Source organism: Hippocampus guttulatus, chromosome 9 (assembly GCF_054856545.1).
Source record: "Hippocampus guttulatus isolate MCC_2025c chromosome 9, RoL_Hgut_1.0, whole genome shotgun sequence".
NCBI lineage: Eukaryota > Metazoa > Chordata > Actinopteri > Syngnathiformes > Syngnathidae > Hippocampus > Hippocampus guttulatus.
In genome coordinates, this window is record NC_141269.1 from 19,892,073 (window position 1) to 19,905,948 (window position 13,876).

Below are 13,876 nucleotides of genomic sequence, written 5' to 3' on the forward strand. Positions count from 1 at the left end.
ACACACACTCACATGCACCCAAACATACACAACTTGCACACATACCCGAATGATCCTGATATTAAAAAAGACATAGGAAGGCACAGAGAAATATGAGGAAGAAAATGAATGACTGAATAAATGAATGAACAAATTAATACATGCATCCATCCATCCATCTTCTACTGCTTATCCGGAGTCGTGTTGCGGGGGCAACAGCTTTAGTAGGGAAGCCCAGATGTCCCTCTCCCCAGCCACTTGTTCCAGCTCTTCCCAGGGAATCCCAAGGCGTTCCCAGGTCAGCTGGGAGACATAGTCTCTCCAGCGTGCCCTGGGTCGTCCCCTGGGCCTCCTGCCGGTGGGACATGCCCGGAACACCTCACCAGGGAGGCGTGCAGAAGGCATCCTAATCAGATGCCCGAGCCACCTCATCTGGCTCCTCTCGACGTGAAGGAGAAGCGGCTCAACTTTGAGCCCCTGACCGGAAGACGGAGCTTCTCACCTTTTCTCTAAGGGAGAGCCCGGACACCCTGCGGAGATACCCAGTTCGGCCGCTTGTGTCCGGGACCTCGTTCTTTCGGTCATGACCCATAGCTCGTGACCATAGGTGAAGGTTCGGACATAGACCGACGGTAAATTGAGAGCTTCGCCTTTTGGCTCAGCTCCTTCTTTACCATGACAGACCGATACAGAGTCCGGAATGAATACATAAATGAATAAATTCAAATAAGTATAGAAATAAGTTCGGTACCCCATACCCACGAAGCACTGCCCACAGAACTCCCCGAGGGACACGGTCAAACGCCTTCTCCAAGTCCACAAAACACATGCAGACTGGTTGGGCGAATTCCCACATACCCTCAAGGACCCTGCTAAGGGTGGAGAGCTGGTCCACTGTTCCACGGCCGGGACGAAAACCACACTGCTCCTCCTCAATCTAAGGCTCGACTTCCTGACGGACTCTCCTCTCCAGCACCCCTGAATAGACCTGACCAGGGAGGCTGAGGAGTGTGATCCCTCTGTAGTTCGAACACACCCTCTGGTCCCCCTTTTTAAGAAGAGGGACCACCACCCCGGTCTGCCAATCAAGAGGCACTCTCCCCGCTGACCATGCGATGTTTCAGAGGTGTGTCAACCAGGACATCCCCACAACATCCAGAGCCTTGAGGAATTCTGGGCGGATCTCATCCACTCCTGGAGCCTTGCCACCGAGGAGCTTTTTAACCACATCGGTGACTTCCACCACAGAGATAGGAGAGCCCACCTCAGAGTCCCCAGACTGTGCTTCCTCCAAGAAAGGCGTGCTGGTGGAGTTGAGGAGGTCTTCGAAGCACTCCGCCCACCGGCTCACAATGTTCCAAGTCGAGGTCAGCAGCGCCCCATCCCCACTGTACACAGTGTTAGTGGTGCACTGTTTCCCCCTCCTGAGACGTCGGATGGTGGACCAGAATTTCCTTGAAACTGTCCGTTCCTTCCATGGCCCGAGTTTATTTCTGCTTCTGCAATGTCAAGCATGGCATACATAGGGGAGTACTGTGCTCTGACCGCCCTGATTTTGATTGTAGTTTTCTAGCCCTCTCCCTAAAATGCGATCGCAAATGAATTTTGAAAAAGTTATGATTTTCCCTATTTTGCAATTATGTCTTCTTGAAGGATATATGAATGACCCAAAAAATCCCAGGTACTGAAGGTGGTCAAAATATTGGCGGCACATGGCTGTACTATGAAGACATGCATAAGGCGTTGTGTACCAGGCCTTCTATTGAGCCACCAGTTTTGGTGGTATATTTAATCTAGAGCAGGGGTGTCAAATTCAGTTCCTGGAAGGCCGCTGTCCTGCATGTCTTTCAAGTCTCCCTGTTGCAACGCACCTGATTCAAATGAACAGATTCAATGTCAGGCTTCCAAAGAGATTGCTGATGATCTGATCATTTGAATCAGGTGTGTTGCAACAGGGAGACTTGGAAAACATGCAGGGCAGCGGCCCTCCAGGATCTGAGTTTGACACCCCTGATCTAGAGGGTCCCTGAATGAGCAGAGTAAAATAGTATTATCATATTATTCATACAGTAGGTATGGTCGAAAAATACAGTTTGTAAACACACAGAGCATATTACCCAGTTTGCACTTTCAATTCCTCTGCGGGCTTCCTTTTGCATTTTGAAGACACGGCAATTCTCCTGTCTAATCTTTTGACACACCCACCGTGCATATCCTGGAAATATGTGCGTAACCACCAAAGAGTCTAAGGGTGGAACTTATGAGAGTTCCATAGAGATCCATTCTGAAAATGTGTCAGCACACAACACAATGCTGAGGAAACATTGCGTGTTGAGAGTTGACCACCCCAAGTACATCAAAAGGATCTAGGACAAAAAAAATCATGGAGTTGAAATCATGGAGTTCCTCAGAGGAACAAAGGCTGACAGAACAAAACATGAGAAGGACCGAAAATGCTATGAGGAACAAAATCATCATGATGAGATGATGAAATGACATACAAAATGCAAACATTTTAACATCCCTGTGACAGTCTTCATTAAAAATATTTTTCACTTGATTATTAAAATATAATTTTCACAAAATCGGTTCCTTCTATAAAGGGATATTCCTAAACCTGAAGTAGAAAAATGTCAAAATTATGTAGAAATGAATGTGCCTTGCCTTATTATAGTAAACCTTTGTTCTAATTTCAAAATACCATTCAACTTCAGAAACAGTGATTAACTATAAACTGCCAAAAATGTAAAAATCACAATAGGAATAATAGTAGCATTTGTTTGAAACACAACGAAGTCAAATATTTCACACATTTTTCACCACAGGAAAATAAAACACAGACAATTGAATTAAACCTGGGCACTCAAGAAAAACGATACACATGAGCATTTAGAGTGACAAAAGTTGAACTGTTACTGGACTCTTCTGTGAACGGTGGGTTGCTTGTATGGTATTATCAGGCACATTAGGTTGGAGACAGGTGTCCACCATCACCTAGGACAGGAGTGCTCAAGTCCGGTCCTTAAGAGTCCCTATCCAACCTGTTTTTGATGTCTCCCTCCTGATTCAAACAATCGGGATCGTTATTAGACTTCTGCGAAACTTGCTGATGATATGATCATGTGTGTTGGAGTCGGGAGGCATCTAAAACAGGCTGGATAGGGTCTCTCAAGGACTGTACTTGGGCACCCCTGACCTATAAGGATGTCGCCAGGTGGAGAGAAACGTTGAGCTCCATAGAATGGGGTGTTTTTCCTTTATCTGGTGTCAGAAACAGATGCTGGGAACGCCACAAAAATGCCAAATGTACCATGTATGTCACATATTTCCTGCATGCTGATGGAGTACAAACACTTGTAGTTGGGATAATCCATCTTGTGTCAACTCAATGCGGATGTCATTTTCATCCGTTTACCCAACAACATTTACCAAAAAAAAAAATGCAGGTGCCCTTGACAATTTGACAAACAAGTCAAAGTCCTGCTTGATCATACGCAACATTACTCCATAAATATTTAACATGCAATATGCCCACAGGGCAATTCTTTTGGCATCATTAATTGATGTTGAACCGGTGTTTATGATACAAGTGCGACAATTACAGAGTTTAATATATCATCCTGTACTGCTTCCACAGAGACATAACGACATAGTGCAAGAAAAGAAATAAAAATATTCTAAAGCGATATTACTGAAATGTTTTTTTTTAGTTTTTTTTTTTAGCTAGCTTACTTAGCATGGTGCTATATTCCACGAGGCCCAGCACTCCTAGGCCGTGTAGAAAATGTCATGGTCTTCTACTTCTACTAATACTTTTTGCATGTCTCATGAGAGATGAACGATAACCTGGATAAACCGAGTAATGCACGCAAAGTTAGAAGGTGCGGAAGTGAATAATCAATCGTCGTGTCTGCTTATGACACAAGCAGCACTCAGCTCGAAGAGATGACGTCCCAGATCCACTCCCTTTACAATTCCTGGAGGGATTTGTTTTTAACCCATTGTCTTGGCCTCCCCAAAGAAGATTAGGGAGGGGGAAGAGAAATATTTAAGGTTAAGAGGAAGAAATGGAATTCGGCCTTACAATTGCATACTCACGGTGGTGGCAGGTCTATCCCACCTCTGGCAGACATTCGATATTGGTCCATATCAATACCACAACTCTGAACAGTCAGTGCAATGACATCACCCCTCCCTCCCCCGAAGATGGCGCCCAAGTAGCAGCCGTCGGCAAGTGCTCTTCAAGAGCGCCTTGCTTTTTTTGTTGCTTTTGTGTTTTGTTTTGTCACATTGTGTTTGTTGTTACATCATGTGGACCTGATGTGGATTGTTTTCAGCATTTTTTTGCCTGACATTCGTTAAAGGAGAAGAATCTGTGCTTGCTGGTTGCGCCTCCTCGGCAGGTGCCAGCACTGATTTTGATTGGAAGGAATGTCGGCGCCCTTTGACTGATGGTGCTGGACAGCCCCGGGGCGCTTGTGTTTTTTTGCGCCTGTAATGGGCAGCATTTTTCACAGCATTGTTTTGTTCAGCGGAAATGTCGGTGCTGTTGGACAGTCTGCGGCTGGATGGATGGCTTGTGGAGCCGATGATGAGAAGAAAGGAGCGCCAGCGCAGAGAGCAGATGCGTATGTGGAACTGGAAGTCTCCGCTTGGAATTGAAGTGGATTTACATGGGACAGGAGATGTGAGCCAATTTATTTTCATCAACGGACACTGCAGCTTCTTGTTTGCTTTCAAACTTAGCTTGTAGCAGATGCCTTTTATCCAATGGTGAAAGGACGTGTTGATTCTCTCCTCTTTCATCGATAACTGCTTCAAACAACAAAGTGTATGCAGAAAAGTGGTGAAGATTGCATGACTGTCTGTGTCTTATGCGTTGTGTTGTATTATTTTGTCATTTTATGTGAACGGTTCCGTTGATGGCGGTGCGGGTACCTTCAGCGGCTCCTCTCTCTCATGTGGTTGAGAGGAAAGAAATTTCATATCTGCTGTATGTTGCACATTTGACGATAAAGTTGACTTGACTTCACATGACTTGAACAGAGAACTCTCTAAAGAGGTCCCCTACTGGCAGGCTTGTTGGAAATACTTGTAAGTCTGGACTACAATGCAACAAAATAAAGTGATCTTATTGAGCAGGACATGCAAAAACCCCAAAACAAAACTAATGAGTCGTAAGTGTGAACTTGTATTTTTAGAAAATGAGTTATACCAGTTGAGATTATACCAGCTTCAATGAAATCATCCATTTTCTGATCCGCTTTATCCTCACTAGGGTCGCGGGGGGTGCTGGGGCCTAGCCCAGCTGTCTACAGGCAGTAGGCGGGGGATACCCTGAACTGGTTGCCAACCAATCGCAGGGCACACAGAGACGAATAACCATCCGCGCTCACACTCACACCTAGTGACAATTTATAGTGTTCAATCAGCCTGCCATCCATGTTTTTTGGAATGTTGGTGGAAACTGGAGTACCCGGAGAAAACCCACGCAGGCCCGGGGAGAACATACAAACTCAATGTTGTGCGGCGAAACAGCAGGCCAGGTGAAAATGAACAAAAAGGCAATTCAGCCAGGATTCAGGAAGGAGATTTTCAAGTTTTCTTTATTTTCAGGAGTGACAGTTGACCAGTTTGAGCAGCCCACGTGTAGCACTGCTCTCCAAGTTGTCCGGCCCCCAGTGACTTTCTCATTCATCTTTTAAAGGGAGTTCACTTGAGCTTCAGGCCAATCAGGTCCAAGCAACAATTGGCCCTTCCCAGGTGGTTGCAATTACCTCATCTGAAACAATTAGTGTTCTAAAAAGTACAACAGTTTTGGATGGAAAGAAATGTGCACCTTTCTTCAATCCAAAAAGGAACAGAATTTTCAATATTTGTCTTTCGACATCATGACACTCTACACAGGGAGGCCAGAGCTGGGATTGAACCCGGTACCTCTGCACTGTGAGGTCGACGCGCTAACCACTGGACCACCACATCAATGAAATCAGTGATTCATAATATTGTTGAATTTGCACAATTGCAGAAATATCAGCTCATGATTTAAAACAAAAGTAGAAACAGGATATTTCATAAATATACAGTAAATATTTCCCAAATTTTCTTTTGCAAAAAGTTAAAAGTACAACAAAAACAAAAGGGAACATTTTGTGCTAACTCTGCCTGTTCACATTTAACCATATATGTCAGCCACTGCATGATGAAAAGACAATGAAGAGAGATGATTTTTTTTTTTTAGAAAATTAATGTATAAACAATATTTTTTTAAATGCTTGAAACAAAAATTATTGTGACATCTCATCAATTCAGCAGTGTCATTTTCGAGCTTCTGAATGATCTCAGGCAGGTGTGTCAAACTCATTTTTGGCGCAGGCCACATTTTAGTTACCGTTTCACTTGGAGGGCCATTGTGACTGAAACCAAATGAAGAAGTCAAGAATAACTATTGATTCAACTATTGTTTCAGTTACTATCATGAGGGATTTGGTCACAAGAAAATACTTATAATATACCTCTTATTTATTACATATGAGAATTTAAAATTTCTAACATTTTCGAAAGGATCATGGAATTTGATGTGTTTTGACACCTGTGATCTAAGGGCTGACTTATCCAGCCAGCCACCTAATATAAACAAAGCTTTTTGCGCTCGTGTTTTATTGTCTCTGGGTCATTTCAACGCACTGTGTCAGTTGACTGGCACACTTCCAATCCCATATTTCGAACTTCATTTTGTGCCTGCAGTGCTGTCCCAAATGTTTTCTGGTGAAAACCATCAGCGCTATCAACAGTGCAAAATCCCACATTTTTACATCTGTTGCCAACAGCATGTGCTTTCTGTTAGCATGAGTAAACACACAATTTAGTGTCAAATCTTTGCAAAACATGAAAATCTCTGTAAATCACGCTCCGTATGCCCACCGCTAGTTGTAATGTTATCGAAGAATGTCCACTCAGAGTTGTGCTGAACAGCGGTTTTTTTACTAGTCGCTCGGAAGCAGTGCAGGCCAGTATAGCAGTAACGAAGACACGTTCTCTTCACATGCACGAGGTCGGTTGCTATGGTAACCCGATAGCAGCTCTTTACGGCATGTCGAACTGCTGTCGTAAATTTCAATGCACATAGTTCTTATATGACACTAGTGTGTGCAGTTTGTTAGAGTGAAGATGCAAAGTACCGTATTTTCACGACCATTCGACGCACCGTATGGTTGGGCGCAGTCTCATTAATGGGTGCTATTTCTGTATTTTACACATAGACAAAACGCACTGTATGATTGGGCGCAATTTTAAAGTGGTAAAACATACGCCAGCTTAAACATACGGCATGCATGCGCGCACGCTAGAAACACGTTAGCTTGTAGCATACGGTAGCATGCCAAGACATACAGATACAAGCTAAAAACACGTTTTTAAAAAGGCAATGGAAAACTGAGTTCCGTTGTATTTTATTTAGCCATCGTACAATGTACTCACGTTTTTCGATCAATCATCACCCAGAAATCCATCAAAGTCCTCATCCTCTGTATCAGAATTGAACAATTGTGCAAGTACCGGTAATCCATCAAAAACGCCGTGTTCCCTCTCGTTGTCAGTCACTCTCATTGCCATGTGGCTCCACAGAAATGATGCCGGCTTTGCCAAAAACTCGAACAACAGTGCAAGCAGACACGTTCGTCCAAGCAGCCACAATCAATTCGCAAATTGTGGCGTAACTCGCCCGGCGCTGCCTCTCACTCTTTGTAAAGTTGTGTTTGCCATCGATCATTCATTGTTCCCATGCCGCTCGCAACTTTACTTTGAACGCCTGGTTGATGCCGATGTCCAGCGGTTGGAGTTCTTTAGTCAAGCCTCCGGGAATAACGGCAAGCTCAGAGTTCATTTGCTTGACTTGGTTTTTCACCGCTGCTGTGAGATGGGCACGCATGCCAAAAGCATAACCGATGGCTTGAAGTTTGAACTGAGCTTCGTAGGCGTGTCTCTTTGTAGAATTTATTTTCGGGGGTTCTTAGAAACCAAAACCGAAGTTGTTTTGCAACAATGCACATAGCCACACTCTATACAGGTGTTGGTACCTGCTTGTCGCGTCCCTTTAGCGTCCACTTACACGCCCACCCTTCACTGATTGGCGGACTTCTTCCCCGCATGCCTGTCACTCACGTCTGCCTTTTCTCGCTCTTTCTCTCCATATATGTATATATACACGCCCACCCTTCACTGATTGGCCGACTTCTTTGCCGCATGCCTGTCCACAGTCACTTCCGCCTTTTCTCTATATAAACAGCGTGTCGGCTGTCAGTCAGGTTTTGGAACTCAGCGCATAGACAAGACGCTCCGCATCATAAGGCGTCCTGTCCATTTTGGAGAAAATTTTAGACTTTTAATGGCGCCTTATAGTCGTGAAAATACGGTAGTTCTTGCCGTTAGGGATCTCAGTAAATCATTTACATGGTTTTCTCATCCCTCCTTCATCCTCCATCTTTTTTATGTTCTCTGCCAATAAAGTATTCCATTTCCTGTACTTTAACATCGCAACCTGGGCATTTGAGGCAGATGTTCGCCCCATGCTGAGTCCCGCTTCTGTTCAATGTTTCTTCCACAGAGGGAGTTTCTCCTAGCCTCTATTGCCCATACTGCTTGCTTATGTGGGGTTTAGTGGGCATTTTCTAGATGTGGAGCTTTATGTGCCCTTTATCACTAGTGTCGAGCCGAAACCTCACATGTCACAATTTGGTGGATTTCATTTTTTTTTCCCCAAAAAGGCCCAGCGTGATAACGGGAAGGGAAACAGAAGGTCCCAAAACTAAATGAGCAAGTCAAAATAAAAGCACAGAAGGAGGAGGGTCTGTGCCAACACATCACCCGTTATTTATTACACATGAGAATTTGACATTTCAGTTCAGATTTTAGCAAAGATCATGGAAGTTGACACAATGATTTGCTTTCGCGGGCCACATAAAACGACGTGGCGGGCCGGATATGGCCCCTGGGCCTTGACTTTGACACGGGTGGATTGTATTCTGGACAGTGAGTGATTTAAGTATCGCATATGTAAGCACTTTTGATTTGAGAACTACAAAGTCACAGATGAATTTATTTCCCGTCAGCTGTTGCAGCGATGCTGGTCCGCTTCCTACTGTTGAGGTTCCCTTTATCCATCCATCCATTTTCTCATCCGCTCATCCTCACAGGATATGCGGATCATGCTGGACCCTATCCCAGCTGTCTTCGGGCAGTAGGCAGGGGACACCCTGAACTGGTTGCCAGCCAATCGCACGGTACACATAGACGAACAACCATCCATGCTCACACTCACACTTGGGGACAATTCAGATTGCTCCATTAACCTGCCACACATGTTTTTGGAATGTGGGAGGAAACTGGAGTACCCGGTGAAAACCCACACAGGCACAAGGAGAACATGCAAACTCCACACAGGAAGGCCGGAGCCGGAATCGAACTCTCCACCTCTGCATTGTGAGGCCGACGTGCTAACCAGTCGACCACCGGGCCCGTCCAGGACAAACAGACTTTATTTTTGTTTGTTTGTTTGCTATTTTGCCTTTCTTTTTATAATACCACCCAAATATGCCTGCACTGCCTTTTTAATCTTTTCAGAACAAACAGGTTGAGAAGACATTCTTTCAGTATTCTGAAGTTGTTGGGGTCAGAGGGTTAAGTTTACTCATTTAGAATCTCAACTTTTCTGTCTCACTGCATATCAATCCTTAGCTAATCATTCATACTAGTTGTAGTTTCATGCCAACAAAATCTTTTTTTTTTCTTTTTTGTTGCAGTTGTCTCAGGCCTCTGTGTATGGTCAGGAGGCGCAGGTGTGAACCAGGATTCTCATTCAGTGAAGAAGTGTGCCGCTGTGTACCGTCCTACTGGAGACGGCTGGACTAACCACTAAATGATGGAACACTGTAAAGTTGCTAATGAGCATTTAAAGGACACACAAAAATTGTCACCCATGCCCTATTGACCCGTTTTCCCTGACTGGGTGTCTGAATGGACTGCAATGGCAGCTGTTGACTTCATCCAAAGTGAGGAACCTTAGTTTTTGGTGTGCTTGACAGTATTTTTGACCTCAAATGGAGCCTAAGTAATGTTTTATTACTATAGCTCTTTGAAGATATTGTCAAGAAGAAAAGGTTATTACTGGGGTTTGAATTGTATCTGGGCGGGCACAACAGCAGTGCAGTTAGCACTACTGTACCCACAGGGCAAAAACACATATGTTACATTATTTGACGACTACTTGTGAATGTGAATGAATGCCTTGGTGTCAGCCCTGTGATGGACACGTGAACATTCCAGGCCAGTGTGTACCCCACCCGTTGGCCAAAGTCAACTGGGAGAGACTCCAGCTCTTATATTTCAAATACTGTCACACAATACATGGTGCATGGATGCATTTGTGCCTGAATATTCTTGGAAGATAGTGGTTCAGTAATTTATTGTATGTTTGTTTGTTTTTTTTCTTATCTGAATATATTGTCAGATTAATCTATGTCCTTGATACACTGTGATCAATACTGTGTTAAAAGGTGTGATTTAAAATGTGCGTTCTTGTTGATGGAATTTGTATTCATGTTTGTCCTGTACATTACAGCTATAAAATATCGCTTTAATTTTAGCATGTATGCCTAGGTGAATAACAATGTATTTCAGAGTCGAAACTGGTTCAAGAAAATGTTGGTTTTATCAGATGGGATGTAGCCACGTTTTTCCTGTTCCTAAGGGACAGCTGGAAGAAACTGTTTTTCCATTTTTCATAGTTAAAATGAAAGTGTACTCTTTACCATTTGTCTGTTCATAGTATGACTGTAAGAGAATTAAAATGTTTTGAAGAATGACTGAACTTTTATTCTCATGCCCCAAAACATGATTTAAATTTAAAAAATGCAAAATCTAAGTCCTGACTCGGACTGCCGTGCAACATTTTCTTTGTTTGCGTGTGAGTCCGCAATAATGCTGCTAACGCAAGGATTTATAATGGACATTTTTGGATGCATAGTATCATTGGTGTAAATTATTTTTTCCTCAGCTTTCAGACAACAATTGACGGTTTTCCTTATTAAAATAAATAAATAAATAAAGCATGTTCGGTCAGGCATTTTTGTGTCTGGCATTGTTATGTAGTCTAGGCCACGGGGAAGTGGGAGCGGTTGCGAATGTCAATTGTCAATTGTCAACAGTCAAGTCATGACATTATTTTGACCATTTTTCACCTTGGATGAAATGGGTGGTCGCTGATTGGAGTCTTTAGCTTGGTAATGTGTCTTAAAACCGACTGGAAAGGAGAATGTACACCATTTGTACATGTTGCAAAGCTAAGTTAAGTTTAGTTGAATGAATCATTTCAGTAAATGAATTAGCATGAGGTAATCAATGATCAAAGTTTTGGACAGCTCCTTGTGTATTTGCAGATGGGAATTTAGTTTTTCCTTGTAGATCATTAATGATATGGTTTTAATGTATGTAAATGGTGATGTCAAGTGAAATATAATGTTGGAGGGGAAAAATCAGACCACCCAGTTAAACTGCTCTGTCCACTCACCATTTGAATTGCCACCTTTGCCAGCCTTCAAAAGATGTGTGAGCCTTTTTCAGATTTTTGAGATTTTTTTTTTTTTGTATGGATCTACATGATAATAAATGGATTCCCTTTACTTTTTTGTTTATTTATTTATTTTCAAATCATTCTATTTTTAGTACATATCGTAACAGAGCTACTGGATGCGTCAGCAAGAGAGTTTGTACTGTATGTTTTTGCGTTTCCAGGAAATCGGGGCTGGAATGTTTGGAAGTTCAGTGAACACACACACACACAAACACTTTAAGACTATAAGAGGGAAGGAAGTGAATAGAATTACCCAGGTCTGCTGATAGGAAGATAAGATGTCGGTGTGCACAATTGCGATTGTGTGTGAGGGAGACGTGTGAAGTTAAAGCCTTGAAAAACAATTCACACCATATATTACAGTTAAATCCGGTATCAACAATCCCGTTCCCTTCCTGCAATTCAAGCCTGGTTTGATTTATCTGTGTGCGTGTGTGTGTGTGTGTGTGTGTGTGTGTGTGTCGACAAATGTGTACTGTATATGTCAGTATGTGATAGAAACAGATGAAGTAGAGGTCAAAAGAGCACAACATATTGTTGAGGGACAAATGGGTGTGCCATCATCTTTCACCATTAACGTAATGGACTGATTGTTTTGCATTTGCAGCGCCCATGTTGTTGCTGGAACTGAATAAAAATATATTTATCTGCATTTATTTATTCATTTGGGGTTGTGGCATTTTCCTTTTCATGAATTTGTCTTTGCACATCACCAAAAGCAACCCCTAAAGCATAGGTGTCAAACTCAGGTCCTGGAGGGCCGCTGTCCTGCATGTTTTCCAAGTCTCCCTGTTGCAACACACCTGATTCAAATGAACAGGCTCAATATCAGGCATCCACAGAGCTTGCTGATGATCTGATCATTTGAATCAGGTGTGTTGCAACAGGGAGACTTGGAAAACATGCAGGACAGCGGCCCTCCAGGACCTGAGTTTGACACCCCTGCAAAAGGGACTGTGAAGAAAAAAAAATAATGAAAAAAATCTGCCATGCATAAACTTATGTGAGAGAGTGAGAGCGTTTTACTTGGAGCAACAATGTAAATTTCCCCTGTGTGGGACAAATAAAGGATATTTTATCTTAACATGACAGAGGAGAGCGCAAAATCCTAGTCGAAAGGCGCACACACTTGACAAAATCCAGCCCACTGGTTCCCATTGTAACGAAAGTCAGGCTTGCCGTTGGTAGAACAGTACATGCAAATGGACATGGACACAACAGTTGAATTTCTATGTTGAGAAGTCACAGTGCTTATGGGAGAATGTCCTTTGCACAGGTGAGACAGACCTGGCACCTTTTGGCAAGGCGCCTCAGCTCTCTGTTCACAGATGCAAAAATGACACATAGGAAGACAAGAACATTGTCCCTCCTGTGAAACATTGAGAAGAGTCAATTATGTTGTGGGGCTTCTTTGCTAAATCTGGGTGTCTTGAATCTGTGCAGGTTACAATGAACTCTTAAGACTATCAAGGTATTCGAGAGGATTCATAGCTGTTCCCACCCTCTGGAATTCCCCTCTAACATACACCCGTGACTGTACAGATGTGCCCTCAATCAAATTACACCTCAAAAGCCATCTTTTAAGAACTGCTTTTAATCAGTGATTATTGGCCTGCACTTGCTTTCTCTGTGTTCGTCCTCTGTGATATATTGTTCAGATGTATCTCTTCAGTCGTATTTTTTTAGAAGAAGTGTATAACTCTGGGGCAGCCTGGTAGTCCAGTGGTTAGCACGTCGGCTTCACAGTGCAGAGGTACCGGGTTCGATTCCAGCTCCGGCCTCCCTGTGTGGAGTTTGCATGTTCTCCCCGGGCCTGCGTGGGTTTTCTCCGGGTGCTCCGGTTTCCTCCCACATTCCAAAAACATGCATGGCAGGCTGATTGGACGCTCTAAATTGTCCCTAGGTGTGAGTGTGGGCATGGATGGTTGTTCGTCTCTGTGTGCCCTGTGATTGGCTGGCAACTGATTCAGGGTGTCCCCCGCCAACTGCCCGGAGACGGCTGGGATAGGCTCCAGCACCCCCCGCGACCCTAGTGAGGATCAAGCGGTTCGGAAAATGGATGGATGGATGTATAACTCTGAAAACGTATGTACGTTTTCTTTTTGTCTCTGTAGCTTTAATAGTTTGATTCCCGTATAGTTAAATCTTTGAGATTCAAGAAAAGCATGATTTTTTTTTTTATTATTATTGTCATTGAGAAATGTGATGCCCAGTGTTAGAAAGCTTGGTCTCAGTCAACAGAATAATGACCCAAACCATACAAATAAA

The 13,876-nt window shown here is 43.4% G+C and overlaps 1 protein-coding gene across 2 annotated transcripts in view; it reads left to right on the forward strand.

The window, feature by feature from the left end:
• The window catches only part of vegfc (vascular endothelial growth factor c), a 73,404-nt gene extending 62,563 nt beyond the window's left edge, over positions 1 to 10,841 (forward strand). The window contains exon 7 of one of the 2 annotated variants that reach the window (XM_086121093.1): positions 9,780 to 10,841. In XM_086121093.1, coding sequence (XP_085977219.1) covers positions 9,780 to 9,888 — 109 coding nt within the window. In that variant the 3' untranslated portion in view covers positions 9,889 to 10,841. Of the gene's footprint in view, positions 1 to 4,511; positions 4,644 to 9,779 lie in introns of those variants that run through there. The other variant, XM_086121092.1, reaches the window with a different exon arrangement.
• The last annotated feature ends 3,035 nt before the right edge of the window (positions 10,842 to 13,876 follow it).